The 20,661-nt window shown below is 34.5% G+C and overlaps 1 protein-coding gene and 1 long non-coding RNA gene across 2 annotated transcripts in view; both read right to left on the reverse strand.

Annotated features, from left to right (window-relative positions):
* Positions 1 to 1,811: 1,811 nt before the first annotated feature.
* Positions 1,812 to 5,765, reverse strand: LOC143231444 (uncharacterized). Its single transcript, XM_076465982.1, has 8 exons — positions 5,681 to 5,765; positions 5,099 to 5,157; positions 4,710 to 4,818; positions 4,311 to 4,434; positions 3,995 to 4,207; positions 3,817 to 3,885; positions 3,118 to 3,375; positions 1,812 to 2,082 (listed from the first exon to the last, which is right to left on the reverse strand). The coding sequence occupies exons 2-8, from the start codon at positions 5,154 to 5,156 to the stop codon at positions 1,942 to 1,944; spliced, it is 972 nt and encodes a 323-aa protein (XP_076322097.1). The 5' UTR covers position 5,157; positions 5,681 to 5,765; the 3' UTR covers positions 1,812 to 1,941.
* Positions 5,766 to 16,114: 10,349 nt separating this feature from the next.
* Positions 16,115 to 20,661, reverse strand: part of LOC143231743 (uncharacterized) — a 28,305-nt gene continuing 23,758 nt past the window's right edge. The window contains exon 3 of the long non-coding RNA XR_013017149.1: positions 16,115 to 18,060. This is a non-coding gene — a long non-coding RNA (uncharacterized LOC143231743). The remainder of the gene's footprint in view (positions 18,061 to 20,661) is intronic.

A 20,661-nucleotide genomic window follows, 5' to 3' on the forward strand; every position in this document is an offset into this window, starting at 1 on the left:
TTCTTATAAGTAGGTTTAAAACTTTAGCCTGGGGTACTACGACTGCCTGTTGAAATTAAAAAAGATGACGTTTCGGCTTCTATACTAAGGCTTTTCTTGTCAGTAGTTTTAGTCCATTAAAAATTTTAAATCTACTCTATTTGCTCTGCCTAAAGACCCATTGAAACAAGAAGTATAAATATCATTTAGCTCTGCAGTTGTATCTCGAAGTATTTGAATAAACTAGAATACGCGGTAAAATAAATGTGGCGTTTTAGAATTATCTTTACATGTCTTTAATTAAGTCGTGGAATTAATTAAGTGGGTGGAAAAACCATTAAATATGAAATAAATAAAAATATACCCAATTATAATGAAAACCTATTCATTTCTAACGTCACTAGAATTGAGTTGCTGTTTTTTTTTTAAACTTCTTTTAAAAGTTCTATCGGTCACGTGATATAAGGGCCAAGTATTGAAAGTTGAGCTTTTATTTATAGATGGCGTTGAAGGATAAACTAGAGTTTATTACCAATACCACTCGAATTTTTTGCAATAATAGAAAAGTGATGTAATTAAATACTTTATAATTAAAAGATATAAAACGTAAGAAAATATGTTTAACATATATATAAAAACGACTGGTATGGATAATAAAAGCACTATGTAGAGGAGAGAACATTTCGACCTTCTTCGGACATTGTCAGGTTCATAAAGAAAGAAGGAGGTAATTGACCAATAGCTGACGTTGTTCGCTCCTCTAAATAGTGTTTTCTCTATCCATACTAACCGTTTTTACATATATAATTTTCTTTACAAGTGGGTTTTTCGTCATCACGGATTTTGTTTAACATACCAAGTATTATACGACAATTGTGTATCAAACGCTGCGATCGGTCTATATATTCACAAATTGACATTCATTTTATTATTCCAAGAACCGTAAGGGTTAGTAAAGTAAAAATTTTAGACCTTTAAACAACAATTTTTTGCTTGTTGTTTTTAATTTCGCGAGAGCTATCTGCGCTAGTCGTCTCTAATTTAGAAGTATAAGACTAGAGGGAAGGCAGCTAGTCATCACCACCCACCACCAACTCTTGGGCTACTCTTTTACCGTAACATTATAACACTTCCATAACTGAAAGGACTAACATGTATGGTGCAACCGGGATTCGAACCTGCAACCCTCGAATTAGGAGTCGAACGCCTTAACACACTAGGTTATGCCGGGCTCGTATTCTATAAACAATCTGAGAGGTATATGACATAAACATGTAAACATCAAGCTAGGCCTAGCGCTGTAGGTTAAACTTTCGTTTTAAAAGCACATTGTTTTGTGCAATCGATATTCTGAGATTTAGAGTACGAGACATTTTTATTGTTTGTGATTAGGAAAAGAACGTTATTAAACCCCGAAACGGACCTTACCGATTTTTTTAAAGTTTAAAATGTTATAAATAACATTATTTATAGACAAACTACAATTTAGAATAATTATAGATCTAGGGGTAACATAAATTACAGTGTTATTTAATTTAAATAATTTGTTATTATTTTCTCGTCGGTGCGGTCTCTGTAATGTTTTTGAACCCTGCTAGTACAGCCGTAAGTCTACGGATTTACAACGCTAAAATCAGGGGTACGATTCTCCTCGGTGGGCTTAGCAGATAGCCCGATGTGGTTTTGCTATAAGCACACACACACTGTAATGTTTTTAGTACATGTTTAAAAATAGTCTAAACTTTAAACTTTTGTTGACAGGTGAATACAATTTAAAACGTCAATATTTTAAGAGATTAAGTAAAATTATTCGAAATCAATCAATCAGAGTCTTCTTAAGTTTGAAAGAAATTTATTTAAATGTAAGATTTCGTTAATTCTACTGCACTATCATGTACATCAGTATCTGGAACATTTGTGTTTCATACATTTGGTGTTTAGCGAAGCAACAGTCAGTTCGGTTTAAAATGAAACTCCAATAATCTCTTTGGCTTTTTCGACCAAAGTGTCCCAGAGTGACCCCAAGTCTTCTTTGTAGGGTTTAAAAAATTCCAGGGCTTCAATAGCAACTTCGGCACTTATATCCTTGGCGTTATTGATAAACTAAGAAAAATAAACAATTATAATAACTTAATTACATATTATAAATGGCTGTCAAACAAAGAAGACTTGTAAACGACTTTCTATAAACTTTCCAATTTTAAATAGACTTCTAGAATAACAAACACTTGATCATACGTGACGTGTCATACCTCATGACACCTTCAAGAATAATTGTTGTAATGTTTGTTTGTTTTGGAATTTCGCACAAAGCTACTCGAGGGCTATTTGTGCTAGCCGTCTCTAATTTAGCAGTGTAAGACTAGAGGGAAGGCAGCTAGTCATCAATATTTGGTCCAAAGTTTCTCTCAGAGTCTTGCCCAGTTCCGTCTTAATATCCTCTTCAACTCTTTTGTTTTGTTTGTTTGTTTTGGAATTTCGTACAAAGCTACTCGAGGGCTATGTGTGCTAGCCGTCCCTAATTTTATTCATTCATTTTATTATTCCAAGAACCGTAAGGGTTAGTAAAGTAAAAATTTTAGATCTTTAAACAACAATTTTTTGCTTGTTGTTTTTAATTTCGCGAGAGCTATCTGCGCTAGTCGTCTCTAATTTAGAAGTATAAGACTAGAGGGAAGGCAGCTAGTCATCACCACCCACCGCCAACTCTTGGGCTATTCTTTTACCAACGAATAGTGGGATTGAACGTAACATTATAATGCCCCCACGGCTGAAAGGGCGAGCATGTTTAGGGCGACTCGGGCGCGAACCCGCGACCCTCGGATTACGAGTCGCACGCCTTACGCGTTTGGCCATGCCAGGCCTGTTTTTATATTGTTATAAATCAGAATATCATTTTGGGAATAAGATTTGTTGTAATGATTATTTCACGTTTGTGGTAAGTCATATTTTAAAAATAAAACATATATCAGTCTTAATCTTATGTAACTTTGACAGATACTAATAATAGAGCAATGTAATTGTAGCTACGGTTGTGCGATAATTAATATCGATACAGATTTTAATTTCGAAAATCTTTATATTTATCTAAAATTGTATTAGGCTACACTGACATTTTCCTACATTAACTGTTCTTACCTCTTGGGCAATTATCTTAACCTTTTCTAGCTTATCCTTTGCAGCTTCTAAACCAGCTCCCCAGATGCTCTTAACCCACTCAGCAAATCTAAAGAACTTCTCTTTGATTTGGAGACCCAAGTCTTTAAAGAAGTTCTTAATTTTTTCCCAAAGTTCAATGATGGAATATCGACCTCCGATGTTCAGTATTGAATCTATCAATCCTTCCAAAGCATCCAGTCCTCTGTCTCTGATGATTTCTAGAAGTTTTTTTACGAGCTTGAGATAAAAAAAAAATTAGTAAATTGTTAAAGCCACAAATCAATGCCAAATTGTTGAGTAAAGATAAAGTTTCTCGTAATTATGAGAATTATAAGTTTACTAAATATGCTGATATGAATATTAGCAAAGTTTGAAAGAAAGTCAAACTAGACTTTCGATACTAATCGATGCAATTTGATAAATACAAAAACTAGTTTCAATATCTTTATAATAGTTTTAAATAACAATAACCGAAAGCTCTCATAAAGGTCCTAGTAGTCTACTTTTCTTATTTTATAAATTAATCTCAAAATAAACAACTGATTTTTATATATAATTCAATATAAAAGTGTTACCTGAAAGGTTCGAATACCTTTTTATGTGACATAATTAAGAATCTTATTCCAAGTTGAAGGAATGTCCTTTTTATTTCTTTGAAAAACACAAAATGAAACTTACTTCAGATTTCTCTCCCAGCTTTTCACGGATGTAATTCGTTATAGTTTCGATGTCAAGATTCTCCTTGATCTATGAAGAAGTAAGACTTTTGTTAAAACAGCAAACGAGCGAGAAACGAATACGAAATATTCTTTGTAAGCATCTATTTGTGGATTTAGGAATATAGAAAATATCCGACCTTGTCTCTTATCCTGATGAGGATTGCTCTGATGTCCAGACCTTCAATTAATTCGTTTAGAATGTCCAAAATGCTCCTCTTGCCAATTCCTAGTTTTTCAAGAAGACCTTTCAACCAGTCTTTTACTTTATCCTTCAGTCGGTTTAGGAGTTCTATGGCCTTACCTCCAACCTCAAGTCCAAGGTCTTTTAATTGTCCAGTTATTTCTTTAGCCTGAAAAGGAGGAAATAATCGGATTTTTTTATTCATTGTCATGAACAGTAATATAGAGTTTAATTAATTTAATTAATTAAATATTTTAATAAATAGTTTATACCTTATCCAAAAGGTCTTGGCTAACTTTATGCCCGTGATCAACAGCATCCTTGATTTTTTGCAATATTTGGTCCAAAGTTTCTCTCAGAGTCTTGCCCAGTTCCGTCTTAATATCCTCTTCAACTCTACAGTGCACATAAACAAATTAAACACTCTAAGATATGATAAAACTCACTGATTCTAATATTTTATTTCTATATATTATTAAACGGTAATCTCCTCTTGGGACACCGATAAGTTCAAGTTTCTTCGTAAATAAAGACACGAAGTTCGAAATTAATTTCTTTCTTAAAATCTTCGTTTATTGAGGTGATACATATAGGTTTAGATATTTTAAACAACAAGTACTTTTCTTGTAACACAATCATATTCTACACAAGTAGCAGGTCAGGTATCTTACTCATGTAGACCGTCGACAAGGTCGTAACCAACAGTCGATCTCAGAGATGGAACTTTTTCCATTCCAACCATAAAGTCCAAAACAGCCTGGTCGGCGGCATGGTCTAGAACTGTTCAAGATATGAAAAAAAGTGTTACGATGTTTTAGGCATACTAAAATATAAGGAAATGACAGATGGAGCTGTAGAATTTATATATATTTTTAAATGTCATCTAAATTTTTAATTCTGTACCTGAAACGTTGATTTTGAATAAAAATACTTTTATTCGCTTGTTTCATTCAAAGATTACATACTTTTCTGTGCTAAATTTATGTTACTCATATTGCATTAACATTACAGTCTCACAGAAATGAAAATTTTCAGAACAGTTGCAGACTGCAATACGTACCTCGGTAGAAGTTCGCAGAAGCGATTCCAAAGAAGATAGTTATTATGAAAGTTTTCATCCTGTACAGAAGAAAGAGGAAAAAACCATAAGAATGTCTTGGTATAATTTACTTACAGTCGTAAGAGTTTTTCTTCTCGTTCCTGAAGTTTTAGTTTTTAGTTTGAGCTAAAACAAACAATCTTTAAAATTTACTACACCTGTCGCAATTCTCTTGAATATGAACTTGTAACTACGTTAGTTTTCAGGGTAGCATTAGATTTGGTTGGTGTTGACTTTCACGCAAAGCTACACTAGACCTATTTTCGCTAGCTGTTCCTAATTTAGCAGTGTAAGACTAGAAGGAAGGCAGCTAGTCATCACTGCCCACCGCCAACTCTTGGGCTACTCTTTTACCAACGAATAGTGGGATTGATCGCATGAATATAACGTCCCTATTGCTGAAAGGGCGAGCATGTGTGGTGTGACGGGGATTGGAACCTGCAGCCTTAAGATTACGAGTATAGCGTCCTAACCACTTGGCCATGCCAGGTCTATTTTTTAGGTTAGTAATAGATGAAATCACAAACATTGTCGTGTACTTACCTTCAAGTTACACCTTGTCTTATTGAAGAAGTCTGAATGGATTGTTGTAAGTAGCAGGTTATATAGCAGTCAATGGTTCGGTTCTTTATCATCTTTGTACTGACACCAAACTGTTAATAATGTGAACCGACAGATGTCAATACTGATAGATTCTGATGTCGATACAGATAGAAAGCCGGATCCACATCTATAACTTATCACAACTATCTAACTCTTTTCGCTAACAGTTACAAAAGTTAGTCGAATTATGAGAAACGTTGGTTCAGTATTTTTCTTTCGCCATTTCCTGGAAACGTGGTGGTGATTGTCAGTGACCGAGAACACAAAGATCACAGATCAGTTTGGAAAGTAAAAATTGTGTCATTAAACTTATTATAATAAATGTTATGAAGATACAGTTAAAAAAACATTAATGCAGGTTAGGTGAGAAACTTTTTCAATAAGCATAATCTACAGTTTATCGTTGAGTGAGCGATAAGTTTAAAGACTTATAACGCTAAAATTCGGGGTTTAATTCCTCCACGATTAACACAGCAGAAAACCAAAACAACAATTTAATATACGATAACTTAACAGTCACCACGTTGCTATGGTAAAATACATTACACTGGATAATATGTTACAGCCACCTGCACCCGGTCCAAACACCCTAAAGTAATTCGCAGTAGACTTGACTTAAAAAGGCCTACGTTCTTGCTATTTGTGTTACTTTAAGCAGATGTAGGCAGATAACAACTGGTTGATCATATTTTAAAATTAATTCTTAAGCTAAAGGAGCTAACCGGTCGCCAGGAAAAAATCCTTATTTAATTTGAGCTTAAATCTAATAATAGCTAAGTAACTGTGGGAACGAAAAAAAAATACGCATATTGTGCTATTTTGGCCCAGCATGGTCAGCTGGGCTAAGGCGTACGACTCATAATCTGAGGGTCGCAGGTTCGAGTCCCCGTCACACCAAACATACTCGTCCTCTCAGTCGTGGAGGTGCTATAATGTGGCGGTATGAGATGGTAAAAGAGTAGCCCAGGAGTTGGCGGTGGGTGATGATGACTAGCTGCCTTCCCTCTAGTCTTGCACCGCTAAATTAGGGACGGCTAGCGCAGATAGCCCTCGAGTAGCTTTGCGCGAAATTCAAAAACTAAAAATAACAAAAATTATACTATTTCACTTGGTTTAACTGCTCTTTTGATTAGCAAATAACATTAGGAATATCATGTGGGTACTTTTTCTTTTTAAAGTTACGGTTAACATCTCAGAGTGGCCACGTGCTACTGTAAGTTAAAGCTAAATCCATTCCATGCCAATGGATACGGCAAAAACAGTCTTTCAGTCTTCTTAACATAAGTGCCGCCCGCTAGTACAGCGGTAAGTCTACGAGTTTAAAACGCCAAGATTCCCCTCGGTGGGCTCAGCAGATAGCCCAATGTGGCTTTGCTATAAGAAAACATACACGCCCTCTTGATACAACTACATACGTAACGTTAGTACACGTGACGCAATTGTTGGGTTATAATTACGCCACTTTCTGAATTTACATGTTACTTCCGTAGAATGTTGTACCGAATTTAAATAAAATTCGTAGATGTGAATAAATTTTCAAAATGACTTGTTACTTTTTAAATTTGATATTTTTTCGCTTTTTTTATAAATCGGTTGCCCTGGCCCTGACGCAGCCAACTGGTTGTGACGCTCGGCTCGCAATAAGAGCGCCGTGGGTTCGAATCTCCTTCGAACAAAACATGTTCGCCTTTTCAACCATGGGGACCTTATAACGTGACGATCAATCCCACTATTCGTCGGTAAAAGAGTAACCCAAGAGTTAGCGGTTGGTGGTAATGACTAGCTGCTTTCCCTTTATTCTTTAACTGCTGAACTATAGACAGCTAGCGCAGGTAGCCCTTGCGTAGCTTTGTACAAAACTCAGAACAAACTAAACCACTTTCGGGTCTTGTTTGTTTGTTTTGAATTTCGCAGAAAGCTACTCGGGGGCTATCTGTGCTAGCCGTCCCTAATTTAGCAGTGTAAGACTAGAGGAAAGGCAGCTAGTCATCAACACCCACCGCCAACTCTTGGGCTACTCTTTTACCAACGAATAGTGGGATTGACCGTCACATTATAACGCCCCCACGGCTGAAAGGGCGAGCATGTTTGACGCGACGGGGATTCGAACCCGCGACCCTCAGATTACGAGTCGAACGCCTTAACCCACCTGGCCATGCCGGGTTCCCTTTTGAGTCTTACATAAAACTGAATGTTATTGACAACTTCTTTCACTAATCCCCTGGATGTTTGCTTTCGTGTAAATTAGGTAAGAACGTGTTAAGAATGATGGTTGAGTTATTAAAATATTACGTTGTTTACGTTTTTATAATATATGATGTTATTACTTTATTTTTATTGTTTCTTCTCTTCATGGGTTTGGTTTGTACCGTAAGAAATTTGGTGCGTCTATTGCGGTACAACTTTTACACAACAATTGGCACTAAGTGTCACTCTTAAAATTTATACAGCAGAAGTTTACTGAGCTTCATGGGTAAATGTGATGTTAAAGAGAAAAACCAATTTCCAAATAGATATACATTAGCGAAAACACTTTAGGGTATTTCAATTAGTGCTTGTAGATCCTTAATTAAGGTAAGCTATTTAGTCTATTTGTCTTTCCTTTATTTAACAGTATTGGTATATTACTTACTATATCGAGTATAATTATATTTATCTTATTTTAATTTGATGTTGATCCTTAAAGTTGCATTATAAATATTGTTTTCCATTATTAGGTTAGATGTAGGCTTACGCTAAATCTCTAAGCTGACCGAAAGGTATTATTGGGTTTACGGCCATAAATATCGTTGACACTGAGTGCACGTAACTGATAAAACAGTTTTCTAATCTTGATAAGAACCTGTGTAAAACAGTGTATATTTAAATAGCCATAATGATGACGAGGTTGTGCTTTAGTTTCGCTCCAAGTAGATAGTTTACTGTGATCAGAAGTTAATTATTGTTACTTATTGTTGATACTATTGGATCGTATAGTAGATAGTTTACTGTGATCATAAGTTAATTATTGTTATTTATTGTTGATACTGTTGGATCGTATAGTAGATAGTTTACTGTGATCATAAGTTAATTATTGTTATTTATTGTTGATACTGTTGGATCGTATAGTAGATAGTTTACTGTGATCATAAGTTAATTATTGTTATTTATTGTTGATACTGTTGGATCGTATAGTAGATAGTTTACTGTGATCAGAAGTTAATTATTGTTACTTATTGTTGATACTGTTGGATCGTATAGTAGATAGTTTACTGTGATCAGAAGTTAATTATTGTTACTTATTGTTGATACTGTTGGATCGTATAGTAGATAGTTTACTGTGATCATAAGTTAATTATTGTTACTTATTGTTGATACTATTGGATCGTATAGTAGATAGTTTACTGTGATCAGAAGTTAATTATTGTTATTTATTGTTGATACTATTGGATCGTATAGTAGACAGTTTACTGTGATCATAAGTTAATTATTGTTATTTATTGTTGATACTATTGGATCGTATAGTAGATAGTTTATTGTGATCAGAAGTTAATTATTGTTACTTATTGTTGATACTGTTGGATCGTGTAGTAGATAGTTTACTGTGATCATAAGTTAATTATTGTTATTTATTGTTGATACTATTGGATCGTATAGTAGATAGTTTATTGTGGTCAGAAGTTAATTATTCTTACTTATTGTTGATACTGTTGGATCGTATAGTAGATAGTTTACTGTGATCAGAAGTTAATTATTGTTACTTATTGTTGATACTATTGGATCGTATAGTAGACAGTTTACTGTGATCAGAAGTTAATTATTGTTACTTATTGTTGATACTGTTGGATCGTATAGTAGATAGTTTACTGTGATCAGAAGTTAATTATTGTTACTTATTGTTGATACTATTGGATCGTATAGTAGATAGTTTACTGTGATCATAAGTTAATTATTGTTACTTATTGTTGATACTATTGGATCGTATAGTAGATAGTTTACTGTGATCATAAGTTAATTATTGTTACTTATTGTTGATACTGTTGGATCGTATAGTAGATAGTTTACTGTGATCAGAAGTTAATTATTGTTACTTATTTTTGATACTGTTGGATCGTATAGTAGATAGTTTACTGTGATCAGAAGTTAATTATTGTTACTTATTGTTGATACTGTTGGATCGTATAGTCACTCTTGTTTTGTTTGGAACAGAGCAAACTATAATTACAAATCTACTGAACTTTTAAAAATTAATAATTAATTATAATTAATGATTTGATGCGCCATTTATTTCAATTCTTGGCAGATTTATTTTATGCACCTAATAGTTTATTGTTTTAAAACATATATATTAGTCAGAAATTTTTTTTCTTATCGTTTTTAAGCAGTTGTTAGTTTCGGAGAAAATCTACAAAAACAAAATATTTTATTAAATTCAGTAAATAAAAGATCATCTTTATATGTTTTTGTAGATTTTCGGAGGCGCTTGATACAAGTGGCTCCATCTAACATGTAAACAGTCTTATCTTAAACACATGAAAACTATTAACTGTTATGCTAAGAAAAATAGCTCTTAGCCAGAAGATGTTGTTTTGAAGGAAGCACAAAGCTACACAATGGGCTATCTGTGATCTGCCCACCACAGGTATCGAAACTAGGTTTTTATCGTTGTAAGTCCGCAGACATACCGCTGAGCCACTGGGGGACCTTAGCCAGAAGAATAACACACTATACACCTTAACCAGAAGAATAACACACTATACATCTTAACCAGAAGATGAACACACTATACACCTTAACCAGAAGATGAAAACATCCTACATCTTAACCAGAACACGAGCACTCTATACACCTTAACCAGAAAATGAACACACGGTACACTTTAACCAGAAAATGAGCACATCTTGCATCTTAACCAGAAAATGAACACACTATACACCTTAACCAGAAAATAAACACACTATACACCTTAACCAGAAAATGAACACACTCTACACCTTAACCAGAAAATGAACACTATACACCTTAACCAGAAAATGAACACACTCTACACCTTAACCAGAAAATAAACACACTCTACACCTTAACCAGAAAATGAACACTATACACCTTAACCAGAAAATGAACACACTCTACACCTTAATCAGAAAATGAACACACTATACACCTTAACCAGAAAATGAACACACTATACACCTTAATCAGAAAATGAACACACTATACACCTTAACCAGAAAATGAACACACTATACACCTTAACCAGAACACGAGCACTCTATACACCTTAACCATAAAATGAACACACGCTACACTTTAACCAGAAGATGAGCACACACTACACCTTAACCAGAAAATGAGCACACTCTACACCTTAACCAGAAAATGAACACACTCTACACCTTAACCAGAAAATGAACACACTATACACCTTAACCAGAAAATGAACACTATACACCTTAACCAGAAGATGAACACATCCTACACCTTAACCAGAACACGAGCACCCTATACAAGTTAACCAGAGAATAAACACACTATACACCTTAACCAGAAAATGAACACACTCTACACCTTAACCAGAAAATGAACACACTCTACACCTTAACCAGAAAATGAACACACTATACACCTTAACCAGAAAATGAACACTATACACCTTAACCAGAAGATGAACACATCCTACACCTTAACCAGAACACGAGCACCCTATACAAGTTAACCAGAGAATAAACACACTATACACCTTAACCAGAAGATGAACACACTCTACACCTTAACCAGAAGATGAACACACTCTACACCTTAACCAGAAAATGAATACACTCTACACCTTAACCAGAAAATGAACACACTATACACCTTAACCAGAAGATGAACACATCCTACACCTTAATCAGAAAATGAACACACTATACACCTTAACCAGAAGATGAACACATCCTACACCTTAACCAGAAGATGACCACACTATACATCTTAACCAGAAGATGAACACATCCTACACCTTAACCAGAAGATGAACACATCCTACACCTTAACCAGAAGATGAACACACTATACACCTTAACCATAAAATGAACACACTCTACACCTTAACCAGAAAATGAACACACTATACACCTTAACCAGAAAATGAACACTATACACCTTAACCAGAAGATGAACACATCCTACACCTTAACCAGAAGATGAACACTCTATACAAGTTAACCAGAGAATAAACACACTCTACACCTTAACTAGAAGATGAACACATCTTTCATCTTAACCAGAACACGAACACTCTATACAAGTTAACCAGAAGACGGACAACCTGCACATCTTAACCAGAAGAGGAGCATTCTATAAACCTTAATCAGATGGTGACCACAATGTATACCGTAACCAGAAGATGACCACACTGTGACCTTAACCAGAAGATCAACATACTGTCCCTCTTCAGTTGTGAAAATATAAAAAAAAAAATACTGAATACGAACGTTGAATATTAGGCAAACTCTTAATTTATTACGTTCGTTTGAATCACTCATATTCAACATGAGGCCCAAGAAACTGTTTGTGACAGTCACGTGGGACAGCCAGTCAGTCATTCATTATCTCGACATATATTTCGTCTAAGGTATAACTGGAATATAACTTTGAACTAGTTCATAACAATATGGACAAGATGTCTACTCTGTGTTTCCTTCAAATAACTCGTTTTATCTAAAGGAGCTCTTCATATGACAATAGTGTTGATAACCAAGTCCATGATGACATCAGGTTTCTCGGTGCCTGATACCTAGCATTTCATACTCATATCATTTCATCAACTGACATCTGCTTAAGTAGTCTGTGAAATGCAATGCACGTGATTGTCACAAACACATTTTCGAAGTGTCCGAGTTAAATCAAATATTGGTTGAAGTATGGCTGAGAAAAAAATAGCCATGGGAAAATGTCAGTATGTCGAACTTTCTTAACACTGGGAAAATGTCAGTACGTCGAACTTTCTTAACACTGGGAAAATGTCAGTACGTCGGACTTTCTTAACACTGGGAAAATGTCAGTACGTCGGACTTTCTTAACACTGGGAAAATGTCAGTACGTCGGACTTTCTTAACACTGGGAAAATTCAGCACGTCGGACTTTATTAACACTGGGAAAATGTCAGTACGTCGGACTTTCTTAACACTGGGAAAATATCAGTACGTCGGACTTTCTTAACACTGGGAAACTGTCAGTACGTCGGACTTTCTTAACACTGGGAAAATGTCAGTACGTCCCACTTTCTTAACACTGGGAAAATGTCAGTACGTCGGACTTTCTTGACACTTGGAAAATGTCAGTACTTCGAACTTTCTTAACACCGGGAAAATGTCAGTACGTCGGACTTTCTTGACACTGGGAAAATGTCAGTACGTCGAACTTTCTTAACACCGGGAAAATGTCAGTACGTCGGACTTTCTTGACACTGTGAAAATGTCAGTACGTCGGACTTTCTTGACACAGGGAAAATGTCAGTACGTCGGACTTTCTTAACACCGGGAAAATGTCAGTACGTCGGACTTTCTTAACACTGGGAAAATGTCAGTACGTCGGACTTTCTTAACACCGGGAAAATGTCAGTACGTCGGACTTTCTTGACACTGGGAAAATGTCAGTACGTCAGACTTTCTTAACACCGGGAAAATGTCAGTACGTCGGACTTTCTTAACACTGGGAAAATGTCAGTACGTCGGACTTTCTTAACACTGGGAAAATGTCAGTACGTCGGACTTTCTTAACACCGGGAAAATGTCAGTACGTCGGACTTTCTTAACACCGGGAAAATGTCAGTACGTCGGAATTTTTTGACACTGGGAAAATGTCAGTACGTCGAACTTTCTTAACACTGGGAAAATGTCAGTACGTCGGACTTTCTTAACACTGGGAAAATGTCAGTACGTCTGACTTTCTCAACACGGTTTAAAGAAATATTTCGTTTCGAGAATTTTATTTCTTTCAATAAATAAGAGAGCAGTACTTTGAGTCAATACTGTGAGTCAATACTTTGAGTCAATACTTTGGGTCAATACTTTGAGTCAATACTTTGGGTCAATACTTTGAGTCAATACTTTGAGTCAATACCTTGAGTCAATACTGTGAGTCAATACTTTGAGTCAATACTTTGGGTCAATACTTTGAGTTTTTTATTTTCGTTTAGATAATACATTATAATGAAAGTAAGGTACCATAACGAGAATGTATTAAGCCCTAACCCCCCCACCCCAGGATGTGTAAAACATGCACTTTGATACTTGTTGATGTACCTGCCTGACGTCATTCAAGATGGAATTAATTATACGATTATTTATTACTAAGACACGTACAAGGGTTAACACAGTTTAATCGTGAGATGTTTTGTTTATCTAAGATAGTTTGGAGACGCTGCCGTGACTAGCTAGCGGAGATATTCATACAAAGATATATGTTTAAGATAATAATGTTGATTGCTAGTAGGCCTACCTGTCTTTAATAACCTTTGAATGTCTGGAAATAATCGTAAAAAAATATACTGGAGCCATCAAAGTCAACCGATCGATAACTGGTTTAAATAGTCTTATTAAAATCGAACCCCGGATTTTACCGTCTAAAGTCCTTAAATTTATTACTAACATGCCGGAAAACTTATCTGAAGAACATATAAAGTAACGTTAGACCACATAAGTTAAAAAATAGTGAAATCAGTCTTTTAAAAGGGACTTTCATTGGGAAATGTGTATGTCACGCTACCTCTCACCTTCCCTACCAACGTTCGAAGTAAACCATATTTTAGCTTACAACATCAGGTATTCACTCGGGATTACTGAGGTAGAGAGGTTAATGTAAGGATAAAAATGTAAGGTGTGTTTATATTGTCGCCAACCAAAAAATGTCTGAAACTTAGTAACACAGTATTAACTTACACCATCAAATAAAGTCATTTTATTTTCGTAACTTGAATTATTATAAGATACATTAATAAAATAACATAACATCACAGCATGTGATATCTGTTGTAAGATATCTTAATAAAACAATATCAGTTCACAACATGTGATATCTGTTGTAAGATATCTTAATAAAACAATATCAGTTCACAGCATGTGATATCAGTTGTAAGATATGTTAATAAAACAATATCAGTTCACAGCATGTGATATCAGTTGTAAGATATGTTAATAAAACAATATCAGTTCATAGCATGTAATATCAGTTGTAAGATATGTTAATAAAACAATATCAGTTCACAACATGTGATATCTGTTGTAAGATATGTTAATAAAACAATATCAGTTCACAGCATGTGATATCAGTTGTAAGATATGTTAATAAAACAATATCAGTTCACAGCATGTGATATCTGTTGTAAGATATGTTAATAAAACAGTATCAGTTCACAGCATGTGATATCTGTTGTAAGATATCTTAATAAAACAATATCAGTTCACAGCATGTGATATCTGTAGTAAGATGTGCTAATAAAACAGTATCAGTTCACAACATGTGATATCTGTTGTAAGATATGTTAATAAAATAATATCAGTTCACAGCATGTGATATCTGTAGTAAGATGTGCTAATAAAACAATATCAGTTCACAGCATCTGATATCTGTAGTAAGATATGCTAATAAAACAGTATCAGTTCACAGCATGTGATATCTGTTGTAAGATATCTTAATAAAACAATATCAGTTCACAACATGTGATTTCTGTTGTAAGATATGTTAATAAAACAATATCAGTTCACAACATGTGATTTCTGTTGTAAGATATGTTAATAAAACAATATCAGTTCACAACATGTGATTTCTGTTGTAAGATATGTTAATAAATTTGTTTTTATTTGTTTGTTTGTTTTTGAATTTCGCACAAAGCTACTCGAGGGCTATGTATGCTAGCCGTCCCTAATTTAGCAGTGTAAGACCAGAGGGAAGGCAGCTAGTAATCACCACCCACCGCAAACTCTTGAGCTACTCTTTTACCAAAGAATAGTGGGATTGATCGTCACATTATAACGCCCCCACGGCTGAAAGGGAGAGCATGTTTAGCACGATGGGGATGTTGTTAATAAAAGAATATCAGGTCACAGCATGTGATATCAGTTGTAAGATATGTTAATAAAACAATATCAGTTCACAGCATGTGATATCTGTTGTGAGATATGTTAATAAAACTATCAGTTGTAAGATATGTTAATAAAACAATATCAGTTCACAGCATGTGATATCTGTTGTGAGATATGTTAATAAAACTATCAGTTGTAAGATATCTTAATAAAACAATATCAGTTCACAACATGTGATATCTGTAGTAAGATATGTTAATAAAACAATATCAGTTCACAACATGTTATATCTGTCGTAAGATATGTTAATAAAACAGTATCAGTTCACAACATGTGATATCTGTTGTAAGATATCTTAATAAAACAGTATCAGTTCACAACATGTGATATCTGTTGTAAGATATCTTAATAAAACAATATCAGTTCACAGCATGTGATATCTGTAGTAAGATATGTTAATAAAACAATATCAGTTCACAACATGTGATATCTGTTGTAAGATATGTTAATAAAACTATCAGTTCACAGCATGTGATATCTGTTGTAAGATATGTTAATAAAACTATCAGTTCACAGCATGTGATATCTGTTATAAGATATCTTAATTAATCAATATCAGTTCACAACATGTGATATCTGTTGTAAGATATCTTTATAAAACTATCAATTCATGGGATGTAATATAATACTGTAATATATCTGGTTAGATAAACAGTGTTGATGATATTAAGATTGGAATATATTAGGAATGTAATATTTGTAACATTTAGTTCTAAAGAACTTTAGAATAAATTTGATAACAATTTAATAAAAATACTTAAGTAATTCAGAGTTGTTTGTAAGAAAGGTATGTTTACAACCCACACATTTTATATTTGTTGAAAACCGACTATTTTCACAACGGTTAAGTTTACGGACTTATAACGCTAAAATCCAGGGTTAGATTCCCTTGGATGGACGCAACAGACAGCCAAATGTAGTTCTTATTCTAAAACAAAGTTTTATTTTAAAAAAAAGAACAGGACAGGTTTCTGGCGTCAATGTTAAAATGTCACAGAGTTAAAGCTTGTCTTTGATTTCTTGTAACAGAATATAACATTATGAAGCACATGAAGACACTGTTCTATCTACTTGTATTGTATTTTGTGTCACTAGCATTTTCCTTTCTTATTTTCCACTGATTTTTAAGTCAAACGGCAATTACTTTAAGGTGCCACTAAAAGTATGTTCAGGAAGAGGGTGCTGTATCACTAAAAGTATGTTCAGGAAGAGGGTGCTGTATCACTAAAAGTATGTTCAGGAATAGGGCGCTGTATCACTAAAAGTATGTCCAGGAACAGGGTGCTGTATCACTAAAAGTATGTTCAGGAAGAGGGTGCTGTATCACTAAAAGTATGTTCAGGAAGAGGGTGCTGTATCACTAAAAGTATGTCCAGTAAGAGGGTGCTGTATCACTAAAAGTATGTTCAGGAAGAGGGTGCCGTATCACTAAAAGTATGTTCAGGAAGAGGGTGCTGTATCACTAAAAGTATGTCCAATAAGAGGGTGCTGTATCACTAAAAGTATGTCCAGGAAGAGGGTGCTGTATCACTAAAAGTATGTCCAGGTAGAGGGTGCTGTATCACTAAAAGTATGTTCAGGAAGATGGTGCTGTATCACTAAAAGTATGTCCAGTAAGAGGGTGCTGTATCACTAAAAGTATGTCCAGGAAGAGGGTGCTGTATCACTAAAAGTATGTCCAGGTAGAGGGTGCTGTATCACTAAAAGTATGTTCAGGAAGATGGTGCTGTATCACTAAAAGTATGTCCAGGACGAGGGTGCTGTATCACTAAAAGTATGTTCAGGAATAGGGTACTGTATCACTAAAAGTATGTCCAGGAAGAGGGTGCTGTATCACTAAAAGTATGTCCAGGAAGAGGGTGCCGTATATTAGATTCAAATGTTTTTTATATTATTTTAAGAACACTTACACAACTTCACAAGTACAGTTTTATTAGATATTCTTGATATCATCCTTGATAGCAACTTTTGCGACATATAAGAGACAGTCTGAGTTAGAGTTCTTAACAAATTGGGAGGGTAGGTAATCCACAGCACTTGCCGCCTACGTTTTTAATCAAGTAAGAAAGTTTATTATCACGGTTATAGCGCCTTCAGTTTTGAAAATATATGTTCAGGTGAATGCTGAAATAAAGTTGGTTGTCTTCAACGATACATCGTAGCTCGAATCGTCGACCTCATAATCCACAATGTGGCAGGTGAACTACCAGGCCACTGTATAATTAAAATGATCAGGATGTAAAAAATATTATTTTAGTTATATAATCACCAGAATGTAAGAAAACTTGTTTTAGTTATATAATCACCAGGATGTAAGAAAACTTGTTTTAGTTATATAATCACCAGAATGTAAGGAAACTTGTTTTAGTTATATAATCACCAGAATATAAGAAAACTTGTTTTAGTTATATAATCACCAGAATATAAGAAAACTTGTTTTAGTTATATAATTACCAGAATGTAAGAAAACTTGTTTTAGTTATATAATCACATGAATGTAAGAAAACTTGTTTTAGTTATATAATCACCAGAATGTAAGAAGACTTGTTTTAGTTATATAATCACCAGAATGTAAGAAAACTTGTTTTAGTTATATAATCACCAGAATGTAAGAAAACTTGTTTTAGTTATATAATCACCAGAATGTAAGAAAACTTGTTTTAGTTATACGATCACCAGGATGTAAGAAAACTTGTTTTAGTTATATAATCACCAGAATGTAAGAAAACTTGTTTTAGTTATATAATCACCAGAATATAAGAAAACGTGTTTTAGTTATATAATCACCAGAATATAAGAAAACTTGTTTTAGTTATATAATCACCAGGATGTAAGAAAACTTGTTTTAGTTATATAATCACCAGGATGTAAGAAAACTTGTTTTAGTTATATAATCACCAGAATGTAAGAAAACTTGTTTTAGTTATATAATCACCAGGATGTAAGAAAACTTGTTTTAGTTATATAATCACGAAGATGTCAAAGAAATTGTGTACAATCACTAGCATATAAGGTAACAAATAGCTACATAACTACTGAAGTTCGAATAATTAAAATGAATATACATGTTATTAATTAATAGACACTTAATAAAGGATATAATAACTAAACATGTGACTCTGGGTTATTTTCGAATTCAAGTGAAAGTATCGTTGTTGATATAAAAATCAGTGTTCTTAATAAATTAGGAAAACGTCTAATTTGGCAGCTTATTCACGGTAATAATATATGGAAGTGATGAATGTAGAATATGAAAAATCATGTTTTGCTCTCTTTTTTTTTTATTTCGCGCAAAGCTACACTAGAGCTATATGCGCTATCCGGCCCTAATTTAGCAATGTAAGACTAGAGGGAAGTCAACTAGTCATCACCACTCACCGCCAACTCTTGGGCGACTCTTTTACCAATGAATAGTGGGATTGACTCTCATAATATAACGCCCCCACGGCAGAAAGGGAAACCATGTTTAGTGTAACGGGGGCTCGAGCCCACGACCTTCAGATTACGAGTCGAGAGTTCCTAATCACATGGCCATAGCCGAGCCATTTTTAACTATTTAACTAGAGAAAAAGTAGATACCTAACACTATCCACTGTCAGTTCTTGGGCTAGTATTTTAACAACGTATTTTTGGTTTATTTGGTTTGTTTTTAATGTCGCTAAGTTACTCTAGAGCTATCTGTTCTAGTTGTCTCTAATTTAACATTGTAAGGCTAGGGGGAAGGCAGCTAGTCATTATCACTCACCGCCAACTCAATTAATAGTGGAATTGATCGCCACAGTATAACACCTACAGGGCCGAAATGCCATGAATATTCGGCATCGGTTTCGATCTCGTAATCTCTAATTCGCAGGCCTATACAAGAACGTAACTGGGTACAAAATATTGGAATTTTAATAACAATAATGAAGTAATAGAACGTTTAACGTAGAAAAGTTGAATTTAATTTGTCTTTTGTATTTTGATACACGTGGAATAATGGTCGACAGAATGTTTAGTCCATATTCGTAAATATGGTGACAATGCTCTTCTTATATTCTGCTATCCTCGAACTTATGCGTATTTATTTGTTTCTGACATAAGGTCATATTTCCAACCTTATCCGTTGTAGTATCATAACAGCTTTGCAAAAGAGATTTATTATTCATTCGATTTCCGATTGTTCATTCATGTTGTGTTCCAGCGAAATGTGATATAAATACATATCTTATAAATCCGGTGAAGCTGGCAGGGTCGTCTAGGTTCTGACTTGACAAAAGATTTACAAATACGTCTATAAAACCTACCGTAAATCATCGGTCAATCCTATGCTATGATTTGTAACACTAGCACTGATAAGAAATGTAATACTGAATGAAACAAGAACGAATTTTAAAAATTATCTTTCGCTATATAAATAAGTAATTATTTACCCTCTACTTGAAATGACACGACAGATGCATCACTTGTTCTATTTGCAACATAATAAAGTTAGGGCAACCCACTTGTCAAGTTAAAATATATCGATTTATTTGAAAACTATCTGTTAGAAAACTACGGCCCGGCATCGCCAGGTGGGTTAAGGCGTTCGACTCGTTCTCTGAGGTCGCGGGTTCGATTCGCTCGCCATTTCAGCCGTGATGGCGTTATAATGTGACGGTGAATCTCACTATTCTTTGGTAAAAGAGCTAGGTGTTGACGGTGGGTGGTGAAGACTAGCTGCCTTCCCTCTAGTCTTACACTACCAAATTAGGGACAGCTAGCGCAGATATTCTTTGGATAGCTTTGCGAGAAATTTCAAATAAACTTAGAAAAGCAATTAACTTTTGTGAAATG

The sequence above is a fragment of the Tachypleus tridentatus genome, chromosome 11 (genome assembly GCF_004210375.1).
Source record: "Tachypleus tridentatus isolate NWPU-2018 chromosome 11, ASM421037v1, whole genome shotgun sequence".
In the NCBI taxonomy this organism is placed as follows: domain Eukaryota; kingdom Metazoa; phylum Arthropoda; class Merostomata; order Xiphosura; family Limulidae; genus Tachypleus; species Tachypleus tridentatus.